The following is a 22,585-nucleotide window of genomic DNA, read 5'->3' on the forward strand; positions in this document are numbered from 1 at the left end:
GAGAAACATTCTGTTACTTATCCATGATTTGTGTATTGTTATTGCCTGGCAAGTTAGGGTTTTAACCCTGTTTAAAAAGCAAAGGCGACAGCATTCACCATGAAAGGGGAACAAAGGTGGAGTTAGAGAGAGAGGTATCTTAGCAGCCTTAAAAAGCACACAACCGACCATGCAAACTAATTGTGACTCTATTCTAGATCACCAATGACAACATTTTTAACTCCGAAACTCCCAGCCTATTCTTCGGCCACTCTCACACTGAGCCCTTACTATACAACAGCAATAACTATAGTACATTTATATGAAATGTGACCCCAACTTTATGCACTTAATAGAAATTCCATTCTTTAGTAATAGCATAGACTGCAACTCCAAGTTAAGTGCAAACAGGAGTCACCTGACGACAAAATTATACTCAGGGTACCTTAAAAATAACAGCCAGTTTCTGAAACTAAATCAATGTTAGTAGTCAGTGCACAAAAACATCTGGCAATTTTTTTTTTTATTTTTTTTTTTAAGAAAAGAAACAATATATTTCCTGCCTTGCAACTCATGGAAGAGCAGTTGCTGCCCTCTCCGTAGTACCTAGTATGAGGAAAGAGTTCTCTATCTATGCTTTTTGAGTTCATAATTAAAACCAATGACAGTTGAAGGGTATAAAGTGGGGGGGGACATAGCACAGTAAATAACAGGGAAAAGTGGGGTTCAATATTGGTATAGTATAACATGAACTTCAAGGAGGATGATAAAAGTTATATCAATTGAAAATGTCACCCAAAAAAATCCCACAAACATAACTGTTAGAGACCAATATATTGTAAACAATAAATATTCATATATTTATATATACACACACGTAACATGTGAAGAGTAGTTCTGTTATTTTCAATACATATCACAAATTATCAATGTACAGAATGCAGTGTTTTCTTGCAGTATCCCAATAATTTTAACTACTTGCCAAAAAAAAAAAACAAGACTGTCATGGGCTTCCTACTATTTATATCATCATCATAAATTTGGCCTTAATGTTTTTTGCTGAACTAGTACAGGAACTTACAAGGAAACTACAGGGAGCATTCAAAGTTTACAGGAAACAAATAACAATGCTGACTTTGTTAAAACTCAGATGCACAGAGCTTAAGGAAGCTGCTAAAAAAATGTACCTTGTGTTCATATATTTGAGAGTTGGATAAAGATTTGTTCAGATTCCTTGCATAATCCTTTCAATCCCTTTTTATTTCACTCTCCCTAGAGTACTTTTATTTCATTTTGTATTTTAACTCAAGCTAATATTATGAACATATTCATATTGTCTGTTTTAAGATCAAGATTACAATAGTTAAACAGATACCTGGGAAAGTTTGTAGCCTGATGGATGAGCGTATCGTAATAAACTTTGGTGGCACAAAGCACCTACAGACAACCTCTTAGAGGAACCATGTAGTTGACATTTTATTCCCATGCCACACTCGTAGCGTCTTAAAAAGTTCTACAGTAATAAGACTATCTAGGGTCTCGAAATTAAATTTAGTAAACCAGAACTGAGATGCAACTAGTTAGATGTAAAGTGGTTTCCTGAAAAATGTTCAGGTATAAAGTGACTGGCTTTGCAATTTTAGGCTTTGTGCATATGTAACGCCAACAGACCCCGGTCGCTGGTGGGCGGGATCAAACCTCAGAAGCTTAGTGCATGAGCCTCTAGTGCATGAGCTAAAAGCCATATGGCTCTTAGCTAAGGATGTAGCGCAGACTCATTAGTCTCTCTCTAAGTGGTCTTGGTGCCACTGCATGGGACAGAGCACCACACCCAGCAGGTGTGTGGGTTACACATAGCTCCCAGACAATGTCATTTCAGGTCTTGTATGTTAAGGGAAGTCACATAAAAGGCTGCTTCACCTTGCAGAAATCTAGTAAATACATCGCTGTATTAATAACCTAGGCTTGTGAGCATTTGCACAAATTAATCACTTGGCCATGGCAAGTGTACTGAGTCTCGCTCCACTATAGGTCAATGATAGAACGTTCTTCAAAAATCAGTCCATCGCATGCTGCCCCCAGAGTCATGGAGAAGCCTGACACAAGCTGATGAAGGCTCACGAAGAAGTAGAAGTTTGAGTCTATCAGGATTCCGACAGCATGGTCTGAGTTGTAGAACTTGCCATATTTATACCTTCTGATTCCATTTGCTGGCAAATGTTAAACATGCAAATTAAAAGGAGGAAAACGACAACTAGGTCATCGACTGCTGCGAGGATTCCACAAAGAGATTCATGCATCACGTCAAATCGGGAAGTTAAGCACATGATGGTCCCAAAGGAGCAAACAACAATTCTTAGGAAGAAGATCCATACGAGACCGCCCAGCGTGAAGATTCCTCTTAAGGCAAGATTTAGGAGTAGCGGCATGTCATAAAGGTAATCTGCAAACTAAATATTCAGTTGCATTAGGTTATGAAGTGATATTATTTTCTCTAACTCTAATTCATGGAGCTTTTTTGGTTACCAGATAAGCTTCTAATCAATGTTTTTAGTCTAAAATTTCTTAATCACAAGATTTACCTCTAATGTCCAAGTCCAGCTACACTATTCACTTATTTTCTAAGATTCAGAGACAGATTTTTTCAGAAGAGCTCAGCTCCCACTCAGATACCAAAATAAAAGACTAGACTTTAAAAACAACGCCTTATATGTGGTGTTGTGCCCTTTGAAAATCCCACCATAATTGTTGTATTGACTGCTGATCTCTTTTGAAAAGGTCATCTCGGGTGTGGGCGTGGAGTGCTTCAACGTGAGACTGTATGCTCTTTTGAAAATCTGGCCTTGGCAGCCCAGTCCAGCAGTCTTTACTCAGGCAAACTCTAGGCATGGGGAGGTAAATATAAAGAGGGACTGTAGGATTGCCCTACTGGCAATAGCAGGTACTATGTAGGGTGTCCCGTTTTTAAAGGGACAGTCCCATTTTTTGTGACTTTTTCTTATATAGGTGCCTATAGCCCCCAACCCCCTGTCCCATTTTTTCACCGTTGCTATCTGGTCACCCTAGTACTATGATACCAAGATACCCAGTGACCCTTTAAGCTAACTAGTTTTTCCATACGGTACAGACAATCGCTAGCCCCTGCTACACTCCGTTGCCCTGTTAGTATATTAAATTGATAAACTACGTACTGATCCATGCCTGGAGTAAATATACAAGAGGAAATATTATATCTGGATTTTCCCTTGGCCATTGTAATGGTTTAATGAAGTAAGGAAAACTATTAACCTGAAGAAATAACCTCCAGTCCAGAGGCTAAAGTAAGATCCGTAGCCCTTAGCAGGCCCTCCACCAGAAGGCAAGGAAGGGCTGCCTAGGGCAGGCAATATATGTTGTCTAGCAAGGAATCAGCATGACTTATAGAGCACATGTACGTCTAGCCTTCATCTTACACATCTGTCCCTTTGCCCGTTGAGCCTCCAGGCCTGCTAGGATTTTGGCCTCAGTGGGTGGTTTACACTGTAGACAATATCAGAGGGGTAGCAGTGTTAGTCTGAATCTGTAAAAAGCAACAGAGGGTCCTGTGGCACCTTTGAGACTAACAGAAGTACTGGGAGCATAAGCTTTCGTGGGTAAGAACCTCACTTCTTCAGATGCAAGTAATGGAAATCTCCAGAGGCAGGTATATATCAGTGTGGAGATAACGAGGTTAGTTCAATCAGGGAGGATGAGGTGCTCTGCTAGCAGTTGAGGTGTGAACACCAAGGGAGGAGAAACTGTTTCTGTAGTTGGATAGCCATTCACAGTCTTGGTTTAATCCTGATCTGATGGTGTCAAATTTGCAAATGAACTGGAGCTCAGCAGTTTCTCTTTGGAGTCTGGTCCTGAAGTTTTTTTGCTGTAAGATGGCTACCTTTACATCTGCTATTGTGTGGCCAGGGAGGTAGAAGTCAACAAATCAACATACCCTTAGAGCCCCGACCGGGGTTATTCTATCTACTACCTAAGATCCACAAACCTGGAAATCCTGGACGCCCCATCATCTCGGGCATTGGCACTCTCACTGAAGGACTGTCTGGATATGTGGACTCCCTACTCAGACCCTACGCCACCAGCACTCCCAGCTATCTCCGTGACACCACAGATTTCCTGAGAAAACTACAATGCATTGGTGACCTCCCAGAAAACACCATCCTAGCCACCATGGATGTAGAGGCTCTCTACACAAACATCCCACATACAGATGGAATACAATCTGTCAGGAACAGTATCCCTGATGATGACACAGCACAACTTATTGCTGAGCTCTGTGACTTTATCCTCACGCACAATTATTTCAAATTTGGTGACAATATATACCTCCAGACCAGTGGCACCGCTATGGGCACCCGCATGGCCCCACAATATGCCAACATTTTTATGGCTGACCTGGAACAACGCTTCCTCAGCTCTCGTCCACTCATGCCCCTTCTCTACCTACGCTATATTGATGACATCTTCATCATCTGGACCCATGGGAAGGAGGCCCTGGAAGAATTCCACCATGCTTTCAACAGCTTCCACCCCACCATCAACCTCAGCCTGGACCAATCTACACGGGAGGTCCACTTCCTGGACACCACCGTACAAATAAGCGATGGCCACATTAACACCACCCTATACCGAAAACCCACCGACCGCTACGCCTACCTTCATGCCTCCAGCTTCCACCCCGGTCACACCACACGATCCATAGTCTACAGCCAAGCACTGAGGTACAATCGCATCTGCTCCAACCCCTCAGACAGAGACCAACACCTACAAGATCTTCACCAAGCATTCTCAAAACTACGATACCCACACAAGGAAATAAAGAAACAAATCAACAGAGCCAGACGTGTACCCAGAAGCCTCCTGCTACAAGACAGGCCCAGAAGAGAAACCAACAGAACTCCACTGGCCATCACCTACAGTCCTCAGCTTAAACCTCTCCAACGCATCATCAGTGATCTACAACCCATCCTGGACAATGATCCCTCACTTTCACAGACCTTGGGAGGCAGGCCAGTCCTTGCCCACAGACAACCTGCCAACCTTAAGCATATTCTCACCAGCAACCACGCACCGCACCATAACAACTCTAACTCAGGAACCAACCCATGCAACAAACCTCGATGCCAACTCTGCCCACATATCTACACCAGCAACACCATCACTGGACCTAACCAGATCAGCTACAACATCACCGCCTCATTCACCTGCATGTCCACCAATGTTATATATGCCATCATATGCCAGCAATGCCCCTCTGCTATGTACATTGGCCAAACTGGACAGTCACTACGCAAGAGGATAAATGGACACAAGTCAGATATCAGGAATGGCAATATACAAAAACTGTAGGAGAACACTTCAACCTCCCTGGCCACACAATAGCAGATGTAAAGGTAGCCATCTTACAGCAAAAAAACTTCAGGACCAGACTCCAAAGAGAAACTGCTGAGCTCCAGTTCATTTGCAAATTTGACACCATCAGATCAGGATTAAACCAAGACTGTGAATGGCTATCCAACTACAGAAACAGTTTCTCCTCCCTTGGTGTTCACACCTCAACTGCTAGCAGAGCACCTCACCCTCCCTGATTGAACTAACCTCGTTATCTCCACACTGATATATACCTGCCTCTGGAGATTTCCATTACTTGCATCTGAAGAAGTGAGGTTCTTACCCACGAAAGCTTATGCTCCCAGTACTTCTGTTAGTCTCAAAGGTGCCACAGGACCCTCTGTTGCTTTTTACTGTAGACAATGTGAACAGCCATGCTAGCTTCACCCCTGAGAGTTTGGCCACCTCCAAACAGAAAGATAACTCCTTTCTGGTTTTGGATTTGACTTAGAAGCAAATCCCTAGAGGCAGGCTAAGATCCTGGGGTTCAAAACTGAGCCACATACTCCAGTTTGGCCCATCTCTAGTTCAGTTTTCTCTCCCTTGCCTAATCTCCCCACTTGTTTTCCCGTTCCTTCCAGAATGACTGAGCCGGGACCTAAGCACCCTGGTCAAAAGCACCTGCCGCAGGGCACCCGGCTAATAGGAATGTTGAGCCTTGCTGTAACTGGCGCGACTTCCTTACAAAGCTACGAACAATACGAACACCCAAAGACGGAACTCCCATACTGACCAATTAGCTTACACTGTTCAGTCTCTTTCAACTCACTGCAGCTTGGGATAGGGCTAATTAAGCGGATGTAGAAATATCCGCACTTACAGGTCGAGGTTGTCCAGAGAAACGCTTGTTGTAATCTCTGATGTCGCGTACAATCCGCTTGCTTGGCTTATCTTGTTGATTTTCACAAGAGGCATTACACAGAAGAATCACCTTCCCATGGAAAACAAAAATGAGCGTTAGAACTATACAGCTGAATGTAAAACGATGCAGGTCTTGCAGCATTAAGAAAAATACTCTTCTGCAATTTATTATGCCTGTCAATATTTCTGTCACAATGACCTTTGCCTGGCTCCAAGTTTCAGGTCAGTGGGTCCATTTCCTACATGCAAACCCTCTCCTTCTGAAAGGAGTGTATGTTCTCTCAATATAATGTGCAGCCTCTGGCAAGGGTCAGATGAGGATAAGAAGTTCTGTCTTGGTTTTATGAAATATTTATGCCAGAGATTCAACAACTATGAGGGGGGGAAGCACTGGAGGCACATTTAATATTTTACAGCATTCCCTGATATGACAGGCTTCAGATGATAGAGGCAAATGACTGTAGTGCCATTCCAGCCTAAATGGGTTTTGAGATGCTAGAAAATAAGAGGCTGTACAAATATTACCCTTGGTATCTCTTCTCTTAATTCACTAACTGTCAAAAAGCAGATGTATAGAATAGAAATTACTCTTACTTTTTGTCTGCAGAGAGGACAATTTATTGCTCCTAACCAGGAACCATGTTTCCAGTATGTAATTAGACAGGAACCTACAAAAAGCAAAATTGATATATTAAGGCAAATGGTCTGGAGAATATTTAGGTAAAAAGGATTTACAGGGAGGCCATCTAAGTTATTAGCCCCCTTTCCTCCCCTTGTATCTGCGTAGATGCCACTCTGAAAAGTGACGGTGTAAAAATGGCACTGCTCCTTCTGTGTGTTCAGAGACATACCTGCTTCTTTCAGGTGAGACTCTGAAGTACAATAGGTCCTGACTCCAAAAGGAGCCCCATTGACCTCCACAGGGCCACTTTTGGAATAAGGTGCTCATCACTGTGAATAAGGGGATGAGAAACTGGCTCTTAGTGACTAAAAATTTTTTTACTCCTCTATTGCTGTCATCTCTGTGGAACTGCCACAGCTGCTGAATTCTGTTCTGTCCTCTTCGTCAACAGAAGGGTCAGTTCCAACTGCATGCCCATCAAGGCAACTCCTCTGTCCTTATATTATGTCCTCTGTTTTACCTGCACAACTTCACTGAAGACAGAGAGTTGCACAGGTATAACTCAGGCCACAGTTTGGGGACAGAGTGATTGCACAAGCACTGCTGAGGGCAGGATTTGATATAACAGCTCGAAACCCAGAAAGAGCCCAGCTTGACTTTCAGATCCCAGGCTCTGCTTGCCAGCCTGACTGTGAGAAAAAAAATCTTTTCACTTGTAAACTGATCTGATTTGCTATGAACACAGTGAAAATAACTGTGGAACCCCAAAAATGCCATTTTTGATTGTCATTTTATAGAGCGGAACTGCACTTTAATTCTTTTATTCTTAAAAATAACCTGTACCAGCCGGTGGGCACTCCTGAGCAACCCTATAATATCAAGTCTTTGGGAGCCCACAATTTAGGGAAAAAATCAGTAATTATACTTTCTTTTTTAGGATCATGCTTCAGAAGGGTGGCTGCATGGGAAACAATGTTTTAACTGGTGCATATGAAATCAAGTATATAGCTATTAGGGATGTTATATAATAGAAATGCTATTAGGGATATTAAATTTGGTCCAAAAGTTTTTGGGGTTTTTTGTTTGTTTGTTTTTTGCAAGGGAGCTTCACCCCAATATCTGAAACAATGGCTGCGATATTTAACATTTGTTTTTGTTTGAGTGCAGTTTTTGTTTGTTTGTTTGTTTCAGCCTTTATTTCTTGTTTGCATGTGCAAAATCTCAGTTTTGAAAACAGACAGCATCTAGATCTAAATCCCCGTGTTGTGTGTATAAATGCAGCCCGGCATCCAGCTCCAAGCTTTTGCATGTGCAAAGCTCAGATAGAAAAAACTTCATGTTGGATTTCAGAGGTTACTTTGGCCATTTAAGCCCTTACCCTGCACTAGGATCCATGTGGGCAGATTGCTTTATGCCAACCCCTCCTGAAGACAACAGGATCTCAGTGCATGATCAAATCTTAGCTTTCCAATGGCTTTTAAAAAAGCAACCCATGGCAATTAAAAATGTTGCATGTTGAATCGTTTGTAAAGGATCGCAGGAAGGGAAAGACCCCTCTGAAGTTCAGGTATTTGTGTGGCAGTGTGTTTTCATAAATTAGACCAAATCCCGTTTTAATCGAGTTTGCTACACTGCTTTTTGAGGGAGTTCATGGGGCTTCATTGAAATACTCTGTGGTTATTGGTAATTAGAAAAAAATATTGGTTCAAGATCAGTTTTCCTCCTAACTTCCTGAACATATGGTTCAAAATGAATCTGAAAATGAAAACTTAGGGAAGAACTGTATGAATTAATTACCAATAATAATAAATTCCAATTTTTCTGTAAATCTCCAGTTAATCTGCTTGAAAAGCTATGGGTTGGCCACATTTAAAAAAAACAATAAAACTTTGTATCAGAGTGGGATTCATCAAAAGTGCTCAGCATTGACCTAATCCTGTTCTGATGGAAACCAGTGGGCATTTTACCATTGACTTCAGTCAGGGCGGATTTAGGCCTTTGCTGCATTTTGTTGCTGGTCTAAAGTTTTATTAATTTAAGACATGAAAAGCAGAGTGGGACTTTGTGCAAGAGGACGATTCTATAGAAATAAAGGTATTTTACAACACTGGGGTGGGATCACGTTTTTGAAGAATAAATTATTATACGGTTGGAGGAAAACAAAGTCTAAAGAAAGAAAGGGAAATAAGTCTAGGGAAGAGGAAATGATGATGATATTATTCTTCACTGCTACGTCTTTCTCCTCATTTGAAAAATCTGTATAATGCAGCTTGTCTGATATTATTTGAAACGTGTGTTGGGGCCATATGTTTTGCTCAGATTTGTTCTGGCTTGGATTAAATTCAAGATCTTTTTCTGTGTGCATGTGCATTTTATCAAGCAATGCATGTACACCAGCCCAACCCCTAGAAGGAGAATCCTCAAGTATTCCCATGTAGACTCTCATATAGTGGCTGGTTCCTAGGAAGTGCTCCCTGATTTTGATAAATTATTTATTTGCTCTGTGCTTTTTATTGTGAAGATGGAGGTAGCGTGCTTGAACAAGCTGTGCAGGACAATGATACTTCCTAGAAAAAAAAAAAGTGTTTCTGTAATAAAAAATAAATCTTCCAGCACATTTCCAGGCACCTACCCACATCTACTGCGGAGATCTGTTTTCTTTCCAAAGCACATAGTAGTGGATGTGATGATGTCCTAGGAGAAGATGGTCCCACCACTCTCTTCAGCATATGCTTATGGTGTGTTGTTCCTCCTTCCCCCCAAAACCCCTGCCACAGCATTAGTGTCTGATGGTCTTATTCTCATTTACACTAAAGTCTCTTTATGCCGTTCTGGTACTGTCAAGGGAGCTTAAAGTGTCAGTTGGATGGAAATGTAATTTACATCTGGCCCCTGTACACAGCCAGAGCAGAATAGTTGCACAATTTTTTTGCCTATGCAAACATGGAAGTACATCATGAAATCAGTTCATAGATTGTTCCAGTTTTATACCAGCGTAATTCCTTTTAAGTCAATAATTACATCAGCATAAAAATTCAGTTCAGCACTGGAGAATCACCCTGGTATTTAAGCTTTTTCTCCCCCTCTACTTTAAAACAAAGAGGAAAATATAAAAGCTTGTATTTATATAGCATTAGGGTTACCATTTTACACACTCGTAAGTCAAGACATACAGAAGTTAAGGCTCTCCTAGTAATCTTAACTCACCTCATGGCACATATTGGGCCTGATTCTGATCTCTCTTACTTCAATTTTATACCAGTGTAAATGTGACCAGAACAATCCCATTGAGAATTGTGGATTTTAAAAGTATACCCATAGAGAGAGACCAATTGTTCTCTTAGATATACGGGGGCAATTCAAACTGACTCCCATGGGAGCTGTATAGATGGATCTCAGATCAAAATTGGGCCCCATGTGTGCATTATAAATTGACATTATAAATTGAACTTTACATTTCTTAGTTTCTTTGTGTTTAAAGTTATAACTTTAACATTATAGGAATGCGGGATTTGTACTCTTTGTTTTTGCATAAATATTACAATCTGTATTTACTACCCTTTTGTGCATCCCATGGGCTCCACTGGAATTGATCAATATAAGACTGGCATCAGAGGTATCTGTTGCCTGTTTATTGCCTCAAGATTTTCTGGGTATTTCAAACCCTTTCACAGCCTCATACAAATAGATGGGGAAAATAAGGCACACAGAAGTTAAGTGACTTGTCCACTGCCACAGATGGGATCAGCGTCAGAAGCAGAATTAGAACTCGGGGGTTCCTTGCCTCCAATCATGTGAACAGACCAGTAGATCATGCCTCTTTCCTGGACGATGTAAATGGTTTAGTCCATTACATTGGACTAAAGGCAGTGGGCAAACAGAAATGTTGTTGATTTTTCTAGTGATTTCAAATTAACAAAGATTGGTGTGATCCTACTCCCAGAACACCATGGATTCAGTGGTCTCACGCCTGGGCCCACAAGTACACACATCCTGAGATTTCAGTAATGTGTGTGGTGTACATACTCATTTACGAAGCACTGTGCATGCGAATCTGGAAAACTTACCACAAAATAAATGTCCACAATTGGTTTCTACTGGGAAAGTAGCTGTCTGGAGGCAGATTGGGCAGCTTAAATCACTGTGATAAGGAGGTTGCCAATGTCTGAGAGCTTCCTAAAGGAGAAAAAAAAAATCAAACATTTCTAGTAGATGCATATTTTGATTGACATATTCAGTTTATTAATAATTATTAATAGCACATGTTGTCTTCAAACAGCTTCATAAACATTCACTACACAACAGCCGTGTGAGGAATCATCTCCACAGAAATAGATGGGGAAAATAAGGCACACAGAAGTTAAGTGACTTGTCCACTGCCACAGATGGGATCAGCGTCAGAAGCAGAATTAGAACTCGGGGGTTCCTTGCCTCCAATCATGTGAACAGACCAGTAGATCATGCCTCTTTCCTGGACGATGTAAATGGTTTAGTCCATTACATTGCCCAGCTCATCATTACTGCTAACTCAAAGCCCTAAATTCTGCCTCAAGGTGGCATCGTTACCTGTCAACTGTGTGTCGTAGGCCCTCTATAGTTAATACCTCAAATAGAGGGCATGGTTTCAAAGTAGCATGATACAAGTTCTACCCTTGTGATGCTCTAGAGGAGCACTGTGAGGTCATAGGTGGCCAGGCATTTATTACAATAGCTTTAGAGTATCCTAGGCTACAATTCTAATCTGTGAAAGCCATAAGGCTTACCTTGGTTTCCAGATGTTTTTTTCTAGATTACCCACGTTCCCATTGCTAAAAAGCCAATCTACCTGGCATTATGTTCATCTCTGCCATGTCTGATTTAGTGAGTGGCGAGGAAACCTCTCAGGTGCAATTTTCGTACTGCATATCAAATCCTTGCTGTCATTGACAGTTTTTGCCAGCTTCGCTTATTCAGATTTATGAGCTGGTCTGTAATGGATCATGAGACAGAATGTGCTTGTCTTGTATTATTTATACAGATCAATGAAAAACTTGCATTTAGGTAATCATCACTTGTCATAGCTACTCTTAGATCAACCAGTGAAGTTAGTCTAACAACAATGCAGTTAGTCTATCCTCCTGGAGATATAGTTATTCTAATTTTCATGTCACTCCCATTAAGTATTGGGGTCTTCTGAATTTGAACTTCCACAGAAGTTCATCTGTTTTAAGGCATGTGCTGAAAGTGGGTAATGCCATTTGTCATTCACATCTTATGTACTTTCAAAGGGTACAGATGGAGGACTAGCATCAATTCCACAACTTCATTTTGCACTTTGATCAGAAAGCGGTGTAAAGTATTTGTGGCTTATGACGGACAAAATTCTATGGAATTTTTTTTTCCACAGAGAAAAATCAGGCAAACATATGATTATCTCATGCGATCACCATATGCTTGTCATACCTTATTGCTCAACAAGATAATCAGTGCCAATTTTCTTATTTGCTCTGATTCGTAGTTCAAACACCAGGTTGGCATACACTTTCCTGACAAATCAATGAACCCACTTTCACACATATTTGATCTATTTATGCAGGGCCGGCTCTAGGTTTTTTGCTGCCCTAAGCAAAAAAAAAAAATGTTTGGGTGCCCCCCAGCCCTTGGCTCTCACCCCCCCCCCCACTGCCCTCCCCCACCTGCACCCCCTGCCGCCCCAGCCCTGGGCTCCCCCGCACCAGTGCTGACTCCACCCGCTCCCCCCTCGCCTCCAGCCGGTCTGGCACTGGCAGGGTCGGGGTAAACAGCGGGGCTCCAGGGCCACACCTCAGCCCAGGGTCCCTCCAGCCAGGGCTCCCGCCTCCAGGACCGGCTGGGACCCAGGAGGGCAGAGCCTGGGGACTGCGGGGGCTGAGGAGCCGGGGCAGGGTAGCCCCAGAGGGAGCAGAGCCCCAGAGAGCGGGATGCCCCGCATGGCAGCGCCCAACCCTCTATGGCCCCGCTCCTGCTGCTGCTTCTGGCCGCCCTGCCGCAGTCTCTGGGCAGCTCGGGCCGCTTCATTCAGCCCCGGCTGCGGCGCTGGGGGGCAACCGCCCTGCGGCATCTGCAGGCGGCTCCCAGCCCGAGTGTCGCCCGCTTGGAGACTGCCCGGCCCAGCCACCAGGTGCGGGTGCTGCTCCCTCACGGCGCAAACCGCAGCGGCCCCAGGGTGCCCCCTATGCACGACATGCTGCTGCTGCCAGGGCGGACTCTAGGCTTTTGCCGCGTGAAGCAAAAAAAAAAAAAAAAAGGCCAGAATACCGCCCCTGAAAATGTGCCGCTCCAAGCACGTGCTTGGTTTGCTGTTGCCTAGAGCCAGCCCTGTATTTATGGAAGATGTGATAAAAGGGAAAAATAGAACTTAGAACTTTGAATGTCAGACATCAGCAGAGCCAGAGAAACTAATGAAGATTCAATCACATTTAAAAATCAGGCATGGGTTTAATTTTTATTAATTTAGCTCTTTCAAGAAAAAAAGAGATAGGCTAACATGTATTTCTGCAAAATAACAGAGCATGAATCCAGGTATTCATCCCATAGCATAGTCTAAAATTATCAGTTCATTGAGTTAATATGTTTGAAATCAGCACCCTCTAATTCATTTCTTTGCATGACAAAGATCTGTAAGTAAGAGGAATACATTTTTAAAAAATATCAAAACTATTGACAAAATTCTCTTCCTTCTGTAGTCACGATATTGTAAATGTGCACAGAATCTTTCTTGTACATGCTGTGTGTGAAATATATGAATTGCTTCACCCACCACTGAAATGCAGCCGCCTCTGGAGAGGAATAATAGCACACAGCAACATAAAACATGTTAGGACACGAAGTGTCATATACCACACTCAGTTAAGTGACAAAGTAATTCAAGATAGACAGAATGTTAATTACCCCCACTGGAATTTGTCCAGGTCACTGGGAACAACGGTTCTCTTGAAAAAATTACTATGGGTGTTTTAAGTGGTGAGGCTCTCAGTTTCACCTCTCATCAGAACAGATCTCTCCAACAGCATAGAACACCTTAACATTCTGGAATGATGCTAGTTCAGCAGTATCTGGAAGGAAGACTACCACCTGATGAAAATCCAACACCACTTCATGGAGCAATCTGGGTTTGCCTTAAAGATCTCCTGTCTAAGAACTGACCAGGTTGCACCCTGCTCAGCTGCTGAGAGACTGATAACTAGGGAGCCCAAGGTAGGGGAAATGGAATTACAAACAGCAACAGCAGCCCTGAAAAATGACCTCACAGTAAACAGATTTTAACGCAATATGATTTAAAAAACACACGCGGCACAGCACATTAATGTATTCCAGCTCCCAGTGTGGTTCATGGGGGATACTTGTAAATTCTGATTTCATCAAAGTTTGACATAAAGGGGCAGATCCTTAGCTGATGTAAATTGTCACAGCTCCACTGATGGAACTATGACAGTTGAGGATCTGCCCCAGAGTCCACAGCCTTTGTTTATGTGTTGCATATTTTACCTAATTGGATTATGTATCAGCCTTTCATTTGAAAAGTAATAAAACACTCACTTTTTAAAACTTTATCTGATACAAAAACAGGGAGCAAATGTGTTTCTAATTATGTAACTGAGCTATTGAATCAAGGGAAACCCAGCAGTCCCAGACCGTAACTGATGGAAATTCTGAAAAGCTCACCTGACCTCTGGACCTCAACAAGTATAAACTACTTGGGTATTTTATATTGAAATATGTTTTAAAATAATGAACTTACAATAGGATTCCTAGGGGACAAATGTTTATAGTCTTTTTCCAGATGACTCATCTTCTGCTGACTTAAATTAGCAAACCTGTAAAAAAAACAGAGAATTTATGCCATTTAGAAAATGGGAGACTTCAATGTTACTGTGTTGTCATGCAATATTAGTCCCAATTCCTGAGTTGAGTCATTGCACAAATGGGTGCATAAACTCATCAAGTGCTAAGCTTTTTTCTGGTAGGAACTGCCAGTAAATGATATCGTGTTTGGACATTGAAAATACTAGCCACTATACTCAAGGCATCATGTGTATCCATTTTTTTAAACATCAGAAGGTCAAATGACAATCTGACAATGATCCCCTCATTATGACACCCCAAAAATATGTAAATAAAGCAAAGAAATTTAAATATAGTGCTACCAAGCAAGCAGTTATTTATCTTCTTGTGATATTTACTTATTGAATGAAGTGAGATGGAAAATTCTCTAACTCCTGCAATGTGATCTTACCACAATAAGATTAATGTGTCAATTTTCTTGGTCCTGAGCCTGCAAGTTGTTCTACATGGGCACAACTCTGCACCTAACAGGTCTCTTGATTTCAAAGGGGCTCCATACAGTTCCGGCATCTACCCACATTGGGACAATTGCAAGATTTAAGATCTTATTTTGTTTCATTGTATATTTCATGCAGTATGACAAATTTCAAATCAAAAGAAAAGGCCAGACTAGAATGGCAGTAGCTTTACCGAGATAAAAGCCCTAATTGAAATTACTGGTTACTCAGAATGCAGAGGGCTTGCAAGATTTGGCCATATATTGTAATAATCTCCATTAGCTTAAAAACAGCTTTCCTGCAGTAGAAACAAAATCTAATATCTTTCTATGGATATGCAACTTAGAAAAGGACAGCCGTGCCCTTTGGGGAGGAGGGTGAAAGCGGGTACGTATAGGCTTTTAGTAATCGTTATTAGAGTTATTAGAGTGGCTTATTCAGCCCCCTAGATTGTCTTTGTCTAACTAAAAATACATCTGAAGAGCTTTCATTGCTTCCCTGCCCGGCCTTTTGGAATTCTTCAGATTGTACAAAGTTATCCAGAGGAGGACCACTCTGACCACAGCTACAATGGCTTTGACTTTTCCCTGGCAGAGTCCAAGACTGAAGGCCAGGTTCTGAAGCTGCCAGTGGAACTTCTCCAGAGTTACACTCGTGTAACTGATGTCAGAATCCATCCCTAAAGGGTGCATTTCTGATCCTCCATATAAATGTTTGCACCTGCATTCTGGGAAAAAAGGCTGGGGGCTTTCTAGACAGTGAAACGAGAAATCTCCTATTCAGTGGCTACAAAGAGAAGTGTTTGGGTCAGCCAGGAGGGATAGATTTTGTAATTTTTGAGTGATAAAGCTGTGATTTCCAAAGCCAGGTAAGAGATTTAGATGCTTCGTTCCTATTACAATTAATGGGAGCTGGACATCTCATATTCCTAAGGCAGTTGGGGGGGAAAAAAAAGTCTCAGCCTGACTGCCAAGCAGGTAATGAATTTTGTCTTGTCACACTGGGCTTCCATCCTGCTAGTGTTGTACATGGCAAAATTATTTACACAAGATGACTAGCTACTGACAGGGAGAGACTGAAAAATATCACTTATATTCAAAAGGTGTGGGTTTTAAAATCTATTTAATACATGGGTAGAAAAGCACTTTTTCCTGTATGAATTTTCTTGTATATGTCTACACGAGATATTGTAACACTATATACTTCCCTTTCAAAATAATGGAGTCAGTGATCTAATAAGACTTATCCACCTCCAAGTGTTGTGATCTTCCTCAGACAATACATTGGTAACAAAAGAGGCTGCACAGTTCCTTTCTCCGTGATATTTCTACAAACCTCCAATGTTCAGTCTAATTATATTTATATAAAAATGGGCTGTGGGTGGATCTTAGAAACCAAAGGTGATATCTATCACTGCGAGAAAGGAGGAACAACTCTTTTTGTTGTCATTTGAGCAGTGGGCTGCTCACTGATCTGCCCCAATGGGAAACAAAATTGCCTTTTTGAAAAATGCATGGGCCTGTTCTTGCTCCCATTGAAGTCAATGTCAGCAAAACTCCAGTTGACTTTAGTGGAAGTAGGAACATATCCCAAGTATGGTGAGGTATGTGAGGAGCATTCAGGTACGCAGCCTTTACACAGGGGCAACTAAAAGCACACCCTTTCCAAACTGAGAAATCTGTGGCCAGTGCACAACTCATTAATGTAGAAATAAACAGTCATCACTGGGAAAGGAAATAAGTAACTTAACTCAGGGTCATCTTCCTCTTTTGTTACCTTTCATTGTCATAGTTAAGAATTAACCCTTTTTAATCAATAGATAATTTTCTGCAGATGCAGGCCCGTCTTTTGTAGCCCAAAGGAAACCAGGGACAGTCTTGATAAGTCGCTTGTGTGCAGTGTATGGAAAGATGACTTTAGTCAATATTAAATATTCAAGATGTGCTCTTTTTGGTTAGTGTCACAACAATCCACTATGCCCCCGTGAATGATGCAAAATATGTTTGATGCAGAGGCCAGGTTCAATATTAGTGTTCAATACAAGAATATCAAATAATACCTCTATGATAAGGAAGCTAACTGCTACAAGGTGAAAAGTCAGTTTAAAAAGGTCAATTTACATTGATTATTATTGCTCACCTCAGTGGTCCTATGAGATGTTTGGACTCTGCTCCTGGAAACACTGACGGGCATGGATAGCCTTACTCAGGTGAGTTGTCCTACTGAAGCGGCAATGCTCACGTGAGTAAAGCACCGTATCTGTGTTTGCAGGATCTGGGCTGGCTTTATGCAGGGTGATATTTGAAACCACTCACTAAGGGATTGATTATGCCAGACATGGGCTAAGGTGGTGTCGGTGAGCTGCTGCGCTGGTAGAAGTGCCTGGGGCACTGTAAAGGTGATACATTGTACTGTAACTGGAGCTCTGCACCTGGAGGTTTAATTCTAGTCTAAGTGCTTTTGCAGGTTAAAGAGAAGCATCTTCTAGAAGCTGGTTGGATTGCTGTAGTGATCTCTCTAAAAAATGGAAATGTGATGCCCAGAATTGGGTAGATTTCAGCAGTGCAAAGGGCTGTGGATAATGGGGCCAGACTACTCCCATAAAAAATGAGTTGAGATAAGCTGCATCCTTATCTCTGACCTGAGTCTCCCATTTGTAGTTTAAAGTGACCATTGGTTTAAAAAAAGAAACAGAGCTGCCATCTGTTTAACTTGAACTAAATCCAACATCTAAAATAGGCCTCAGCAAAGGGAAAAGAGTTGGAATGCTGCAAGGGAAACAGTCTGTCCCTGAGCGGCGCATGTCCTTGTTAATGCAGTCCTCCCCAGGTTTCTCAGACTAATCTACAGACTGAATCATAATATATCTATTAACCTTGCAGGTTAATTCTTCTAGTTGCTAGCGCCATGTTGCTGCTGGCCCGTTTTGTCTTGAAATGTTTATTCTATTTAATTATTTAGAGCCCACTAGAAAGTTGAATTTAAAAAAAAGAAACAAAATAAAGGGGAAATTATAATTATATTCTTAATCTAAGATTATTTTAATTTATTTTTAACATGTGAAAAACTGGTAATGATTGTCCTTTCATTGCTGAAAATTACCAGGAAACCAGTCGGCCCCCCATTTGGGGGTATACATTAGAGACAGACCAAGACAATCCATTATCCTCTGACATGGGTGGCAGATGAATGCTAACTGTTGTCCCAGAGGTTGCCAAAACGTGGGGCCTGATTCTCCTCTGACATTGGTGTAACTTCATTAACTTCATAGGGGTTACTCCCTAATTTATAGTGGTGTATCTGAGATCAGAATCAGGCCCATGATATTTTGTATGGCCTCTTGCGAAGAACTATCACAGTAGGACAAGATGCAGAGCAGTACATTGTTTAGTGACCGTTAGTGGCAGATATACAGCAACGGAGTCTCAGCTAGTGGGAATAGGAGAGCTTCATGTAGCCATCAATAGAGCTTTGACAGTTTATACCAGCTGAGGATCTGTCTCACAGTAAACTATTTTCATATAGTCTATTATTCTGTGGGGAAAATGTATCTGATATGTGCATTTATTTAATACATTGGGCCTGATTCTGATCTCATTTATGCTGTTGTAAATCAGGAATAACCCCATTGATGTCAATAGATATAATGCTGGTATGAGATCAGAAACATCCCATAGTCAGCACCATTATTTTTAAAATGTTCTCAGTTATTTGTGTCCTATTTAAAATGTTCTCTTTATTATACATATCTGAATTTTAAAACAGATATTTTAGACCACATAATGATAGCCTACTTAGTCCAGATGCTATGTAAAGTGAGTTTTCACACTATCGTGGTGCCTATCTATATTTTCCAGCTGCAAATGGGAAAATTTAGGTTGGTTAGGAATAATTTTATAAGAATAGTCTGGCAAGAGAACAAGTTTGCAAAGGAAATTGTGAATTTGCCTTGAATGGAGATATTCAAGGCTTAGACTTGTCACTAGTTAAATGCATCAAACTGTCACGCATGAAAACCAAGTTCTACTGTGCTCTCACGATTCATGTTACCCCACCTAGTTAGGGTTGAAAGAATTCTATTCTCAAGTCTACATAGTAACTAAAAGGTGGTAACTCAAATATTCTGCCCACCTTATAACTCCAGAAGTCCCATTGTGTTAGTGGGGCAGAGGCAGAGGGGTAGGGTAAAAGAATAGTAGAGTTAAGATCCTCCATGCAGATCTGAGAGCAGAATTTATCATTATTGCTGATGAGAATATGATGTGCTACCCTTAGCACCTCTTGGTGGTAGCATAATTTTATGTCAGAGATTCAACTTTAACTAAATTAAAATACTGGCCTACGCTGCAGTGTTTGCAGCCCAAATATTTCAAGTTTATGGTAGAATTTAAAAGCAAAATTGACTATAATCTGACCAGAAACAAGATAACCAGTGTGACAATAAATTAGAAGGTTAAAATGTTACTTTTACTAACCTCAAGTGTTATTTGTGGCCTGGACATGAAATCTGATTCTTTAAAAATATCAGCCAAAAATTTCAAATCTATGTGCTTAAAGCTTGGCATGAGAATGTGCATTCAGGTCCTAAAAAGCGTGGTCTGATTTTTCAGTGTTGTTCTACAATTCACACTGACTTCATTGGGAATTGCGACTGCTCAGCATTACTGCAACTCAGACCACAGTTATTTAGGTACCTACCTACAGACTTAAGTGCTGAATTTTACAAACCTAAGTGAGAAAATTTGGGCCATTATTTTTAACCAGACCATGTCCCTTTTAACAGGAAAGATAGATGATAGCTCAAAGAGACTTTCTAAGTAAAACTTTTCCCAACTGGAAGAGAACTAAAACCCCCTTTTTTATGCTACGTGTGCTTGTGACAGCCTTTGAAGACTAGTATATTAAAAATATAAGAATTGTACTGGATGTTGATATATAGTGCTTGATGTCAAATCTTACATTTGCTACAGGTTTATATGGGTTGGTTTAGTTGTTCCTTTTTAAAAATTGTTTGGAAGGTCTCCCTTTCTGAAATCAGACCCTTATGTTTATATACTTTTCTCAGACAGCACAGTTATGTCCTTAAAAGCCAGATTTTCAAACGAATTCTACTCCCATTTAAGCACCTAAACAAGGGCAAGATTTTCAAAGGTGTTCAGCCCCCAGCAGCTCCCAATATGACACTTAGGGTCAGATTTTCAAGAGAGCTGAGCTATTTTACAATCTGGCCACATATTTTGGGGTCTAAATGCAAGCAGAGCTCTTTGGGGGGGGAAAAACTGTCCCTAATTGTATGTGCTGAACTATTTCTGAAAATCTAACCCATAGTGTTTAGCTGTCATTATTGTGCCTTGCATATGGTTAAGAAGAGTGCACACGGAAATTGTGTGAACTAGTTGTTAGAGCATTGAATGGGGAGCCAGAAGATCTAATCCTTTTTCTGCCTCAGTGGTCTTGGAAAGATCACTTAACCTCTGAGTTTTACATATGCAATTTTTATTTAATTTGAAGCATGCAATACTTGCCCAACTCACAGGGGTGTTTTAAGGGCATTAATTAAAGTTTGCCAAGCACTATGTAGATTAAAAGTGTTAACTATTATTAGTGCTTTTTGTTAGGAACATCTGACATTATTCAGAATGAAAACAGACCTCTCTCTGAAGTTTCAACTTGCTAGAATTTATGGTACCACGTTATCTCAGGGTCAAACCCCTGTGATACATGAGCTGTGGCTGTGTTTAAAGTGCAGTGCTTTTAAAACTGCTGCTAAGGATGCACATAAATAATACACTGCAAAAGCTGATTGTACTGTGCTGCAAACGTGAACGTAAGTTTCAGCAATTGGACACAATCCCTATTTTACAGATCATATTAAGCCTGGCCACAAGCAAATTAAAAATATTAGACATCCTGCAAGGAAGGAGGAATTGGTTGGTGCCAAAGTTCCCCCTTTTCAAAAACAGATTTAAGTTTGGGTTTCCAATAGTTAAAATGCTATGGATCTTTTTTACCTGGAACATTTACTCTACGATAAAAGACCACAGTAATCATTCTAATGCTCTCTTCTTACCTTGGTTCTGAAGATCTGCATAAAGTATGGCTTAGCATTCCTACTTTTATAATTGTGCGAAGGGCTTTAATAGCTAGACTTCTTCTCTCTTCAGCCAGCTGACAGAGAAGTGTTATGATGTGGGGTCATCACACACAATTCATTGAGGCAGGCTTCAGCTTAGTTAATTATTAACTGGGTTGCCTAATGTCAAGGTTTTGTTAGATTGTCTAAATTCCACTAAAGAAAGAAACCTCTTTTCAAATAAAGCACCTTAGCTCTTTTTTTTTTTTTTAGATCCCCCAAGGGTTCTCTAGAATTTTAACATTTTTTTTAACATGATTACAAAGATACACAAATGTAACTGCAATATTGCATTACTATCTTCAAATATTAACTTGATCAAGGTCATGCCACTAATATTGTGATCATATGATACAGTAGCAGCCTATCTAGTGTGTAGATAAGAGTTTAGCTAGAATACTGTGGTGAAACAATCTTAATACTTGCCAGACACTTGTGATAGCTTAATATTGCATAACGATTTAAATTGATTGTGCAGCACACAATCCAATTAATCATGTGATTTGGGTTTTTTTGGTCTACAACAGAAGAAATAATTTACCCCAAAGAATTTTAACTGATAGACCTGTAATCTTCATAGAGGATTTGTCCCTTTTTCTGGTATACGCCCCTCAGGAAAAGGTCTAGCTAGTCTAAGAATACATTTTCATTCCTGTAAGGTTCTTTTACAATTTAACGAGCAAAGCAGAAAAAATTAATAAGCTCTATTAAGGGCTCAGTCCTGCATAGTGCTGAGGCCTCTGGCCTTGATCCTGCAAAACATTTAAACACGCTTGATTTTTCAGCCCTTGAGTAGCCCCCCTGGGGGAAAAATGTTAGCAATGTAACAGGATAATGGCAGTCAGAGCAAAAAATGGTACTTGGAATTGTTCTTGTGAGTGACATTCCTTACAGCAGTTTTGATGTGGCAAACAAAGCACTTCCCTAGAGATTAATGACCAGATGGGATTAGTGCAATACACAGCACTCCTTGTTAGTTACTAATCTCTAGGAATGCCCTCCACTTTGATCATTATAAATATAATGATGACAAATTACATACCTGTGTGTGTGGCTGTGCACATATGCACATACCTGTGTCAGTCTGTGTATAACGTGTATATCTAGAGTTTGTTATTCGTAGCTGTGTGTATAATAAGATATATAATGTGAGTTAATTATTTTTGAAAGGTGCCAGACTGACAGCTGTGGAGGCTGAAGTCTGTTTATCTGTGGAACAGACACTGCACAGACAATGGCTATACAAGCTTCCCCCATGCTCCTCTG

The 22,585-nt window shown here is 40.9% G+C and overlaps 1 protein-coding gene across 1 annotated transcript; it reads right to left on the reverse strand.

Annotated features, from left to right (window-relative positions):
* Positions 1-798: 798 nt before the first annotated feature.
* LOC101940069 (E3 ubiquitin-protein ligase RNF170-like) lies at positions 799-21,410 on the reverse strand. Its single transcript, XM_065553921.1, has 6 exons — positions 21,257-21,410; positions 14,646-14,721; positions 10,954-11,062; positions 6,859-6,932; positions 6,224-6,334; positions 799-2,429 (listed from the first exon to the last, which is right to left on the reverse strand). Exons 1-6 carry the CDS (start codon positions 21,292-21,294, stop codon positions 2,124-2,126), a joined length of 714 nt encoding a protein of 237 aa, XP_065409993.1. The 5' UTR covers positions 21,295-21,410; the 3' UTR covers positions 799-2,123.
* Positions 21,411-22,585: the final 1,175 nt, after the last annotated feature.

The sequence above is a fragment of the Chrysemys picta genome, chromosome 8, assembly GCF_011386835.1.
Source record: "Chrysemys picta bellii isolate R12L10 chromosome 8, ASM1138683v2, whole genome shotgun sequence".
NCBI classification, from domain to species: Eukaryota; Metazoa; Chordata; order Testudines; family Emydidae; genus Chrysemys; species Chrysemys picta.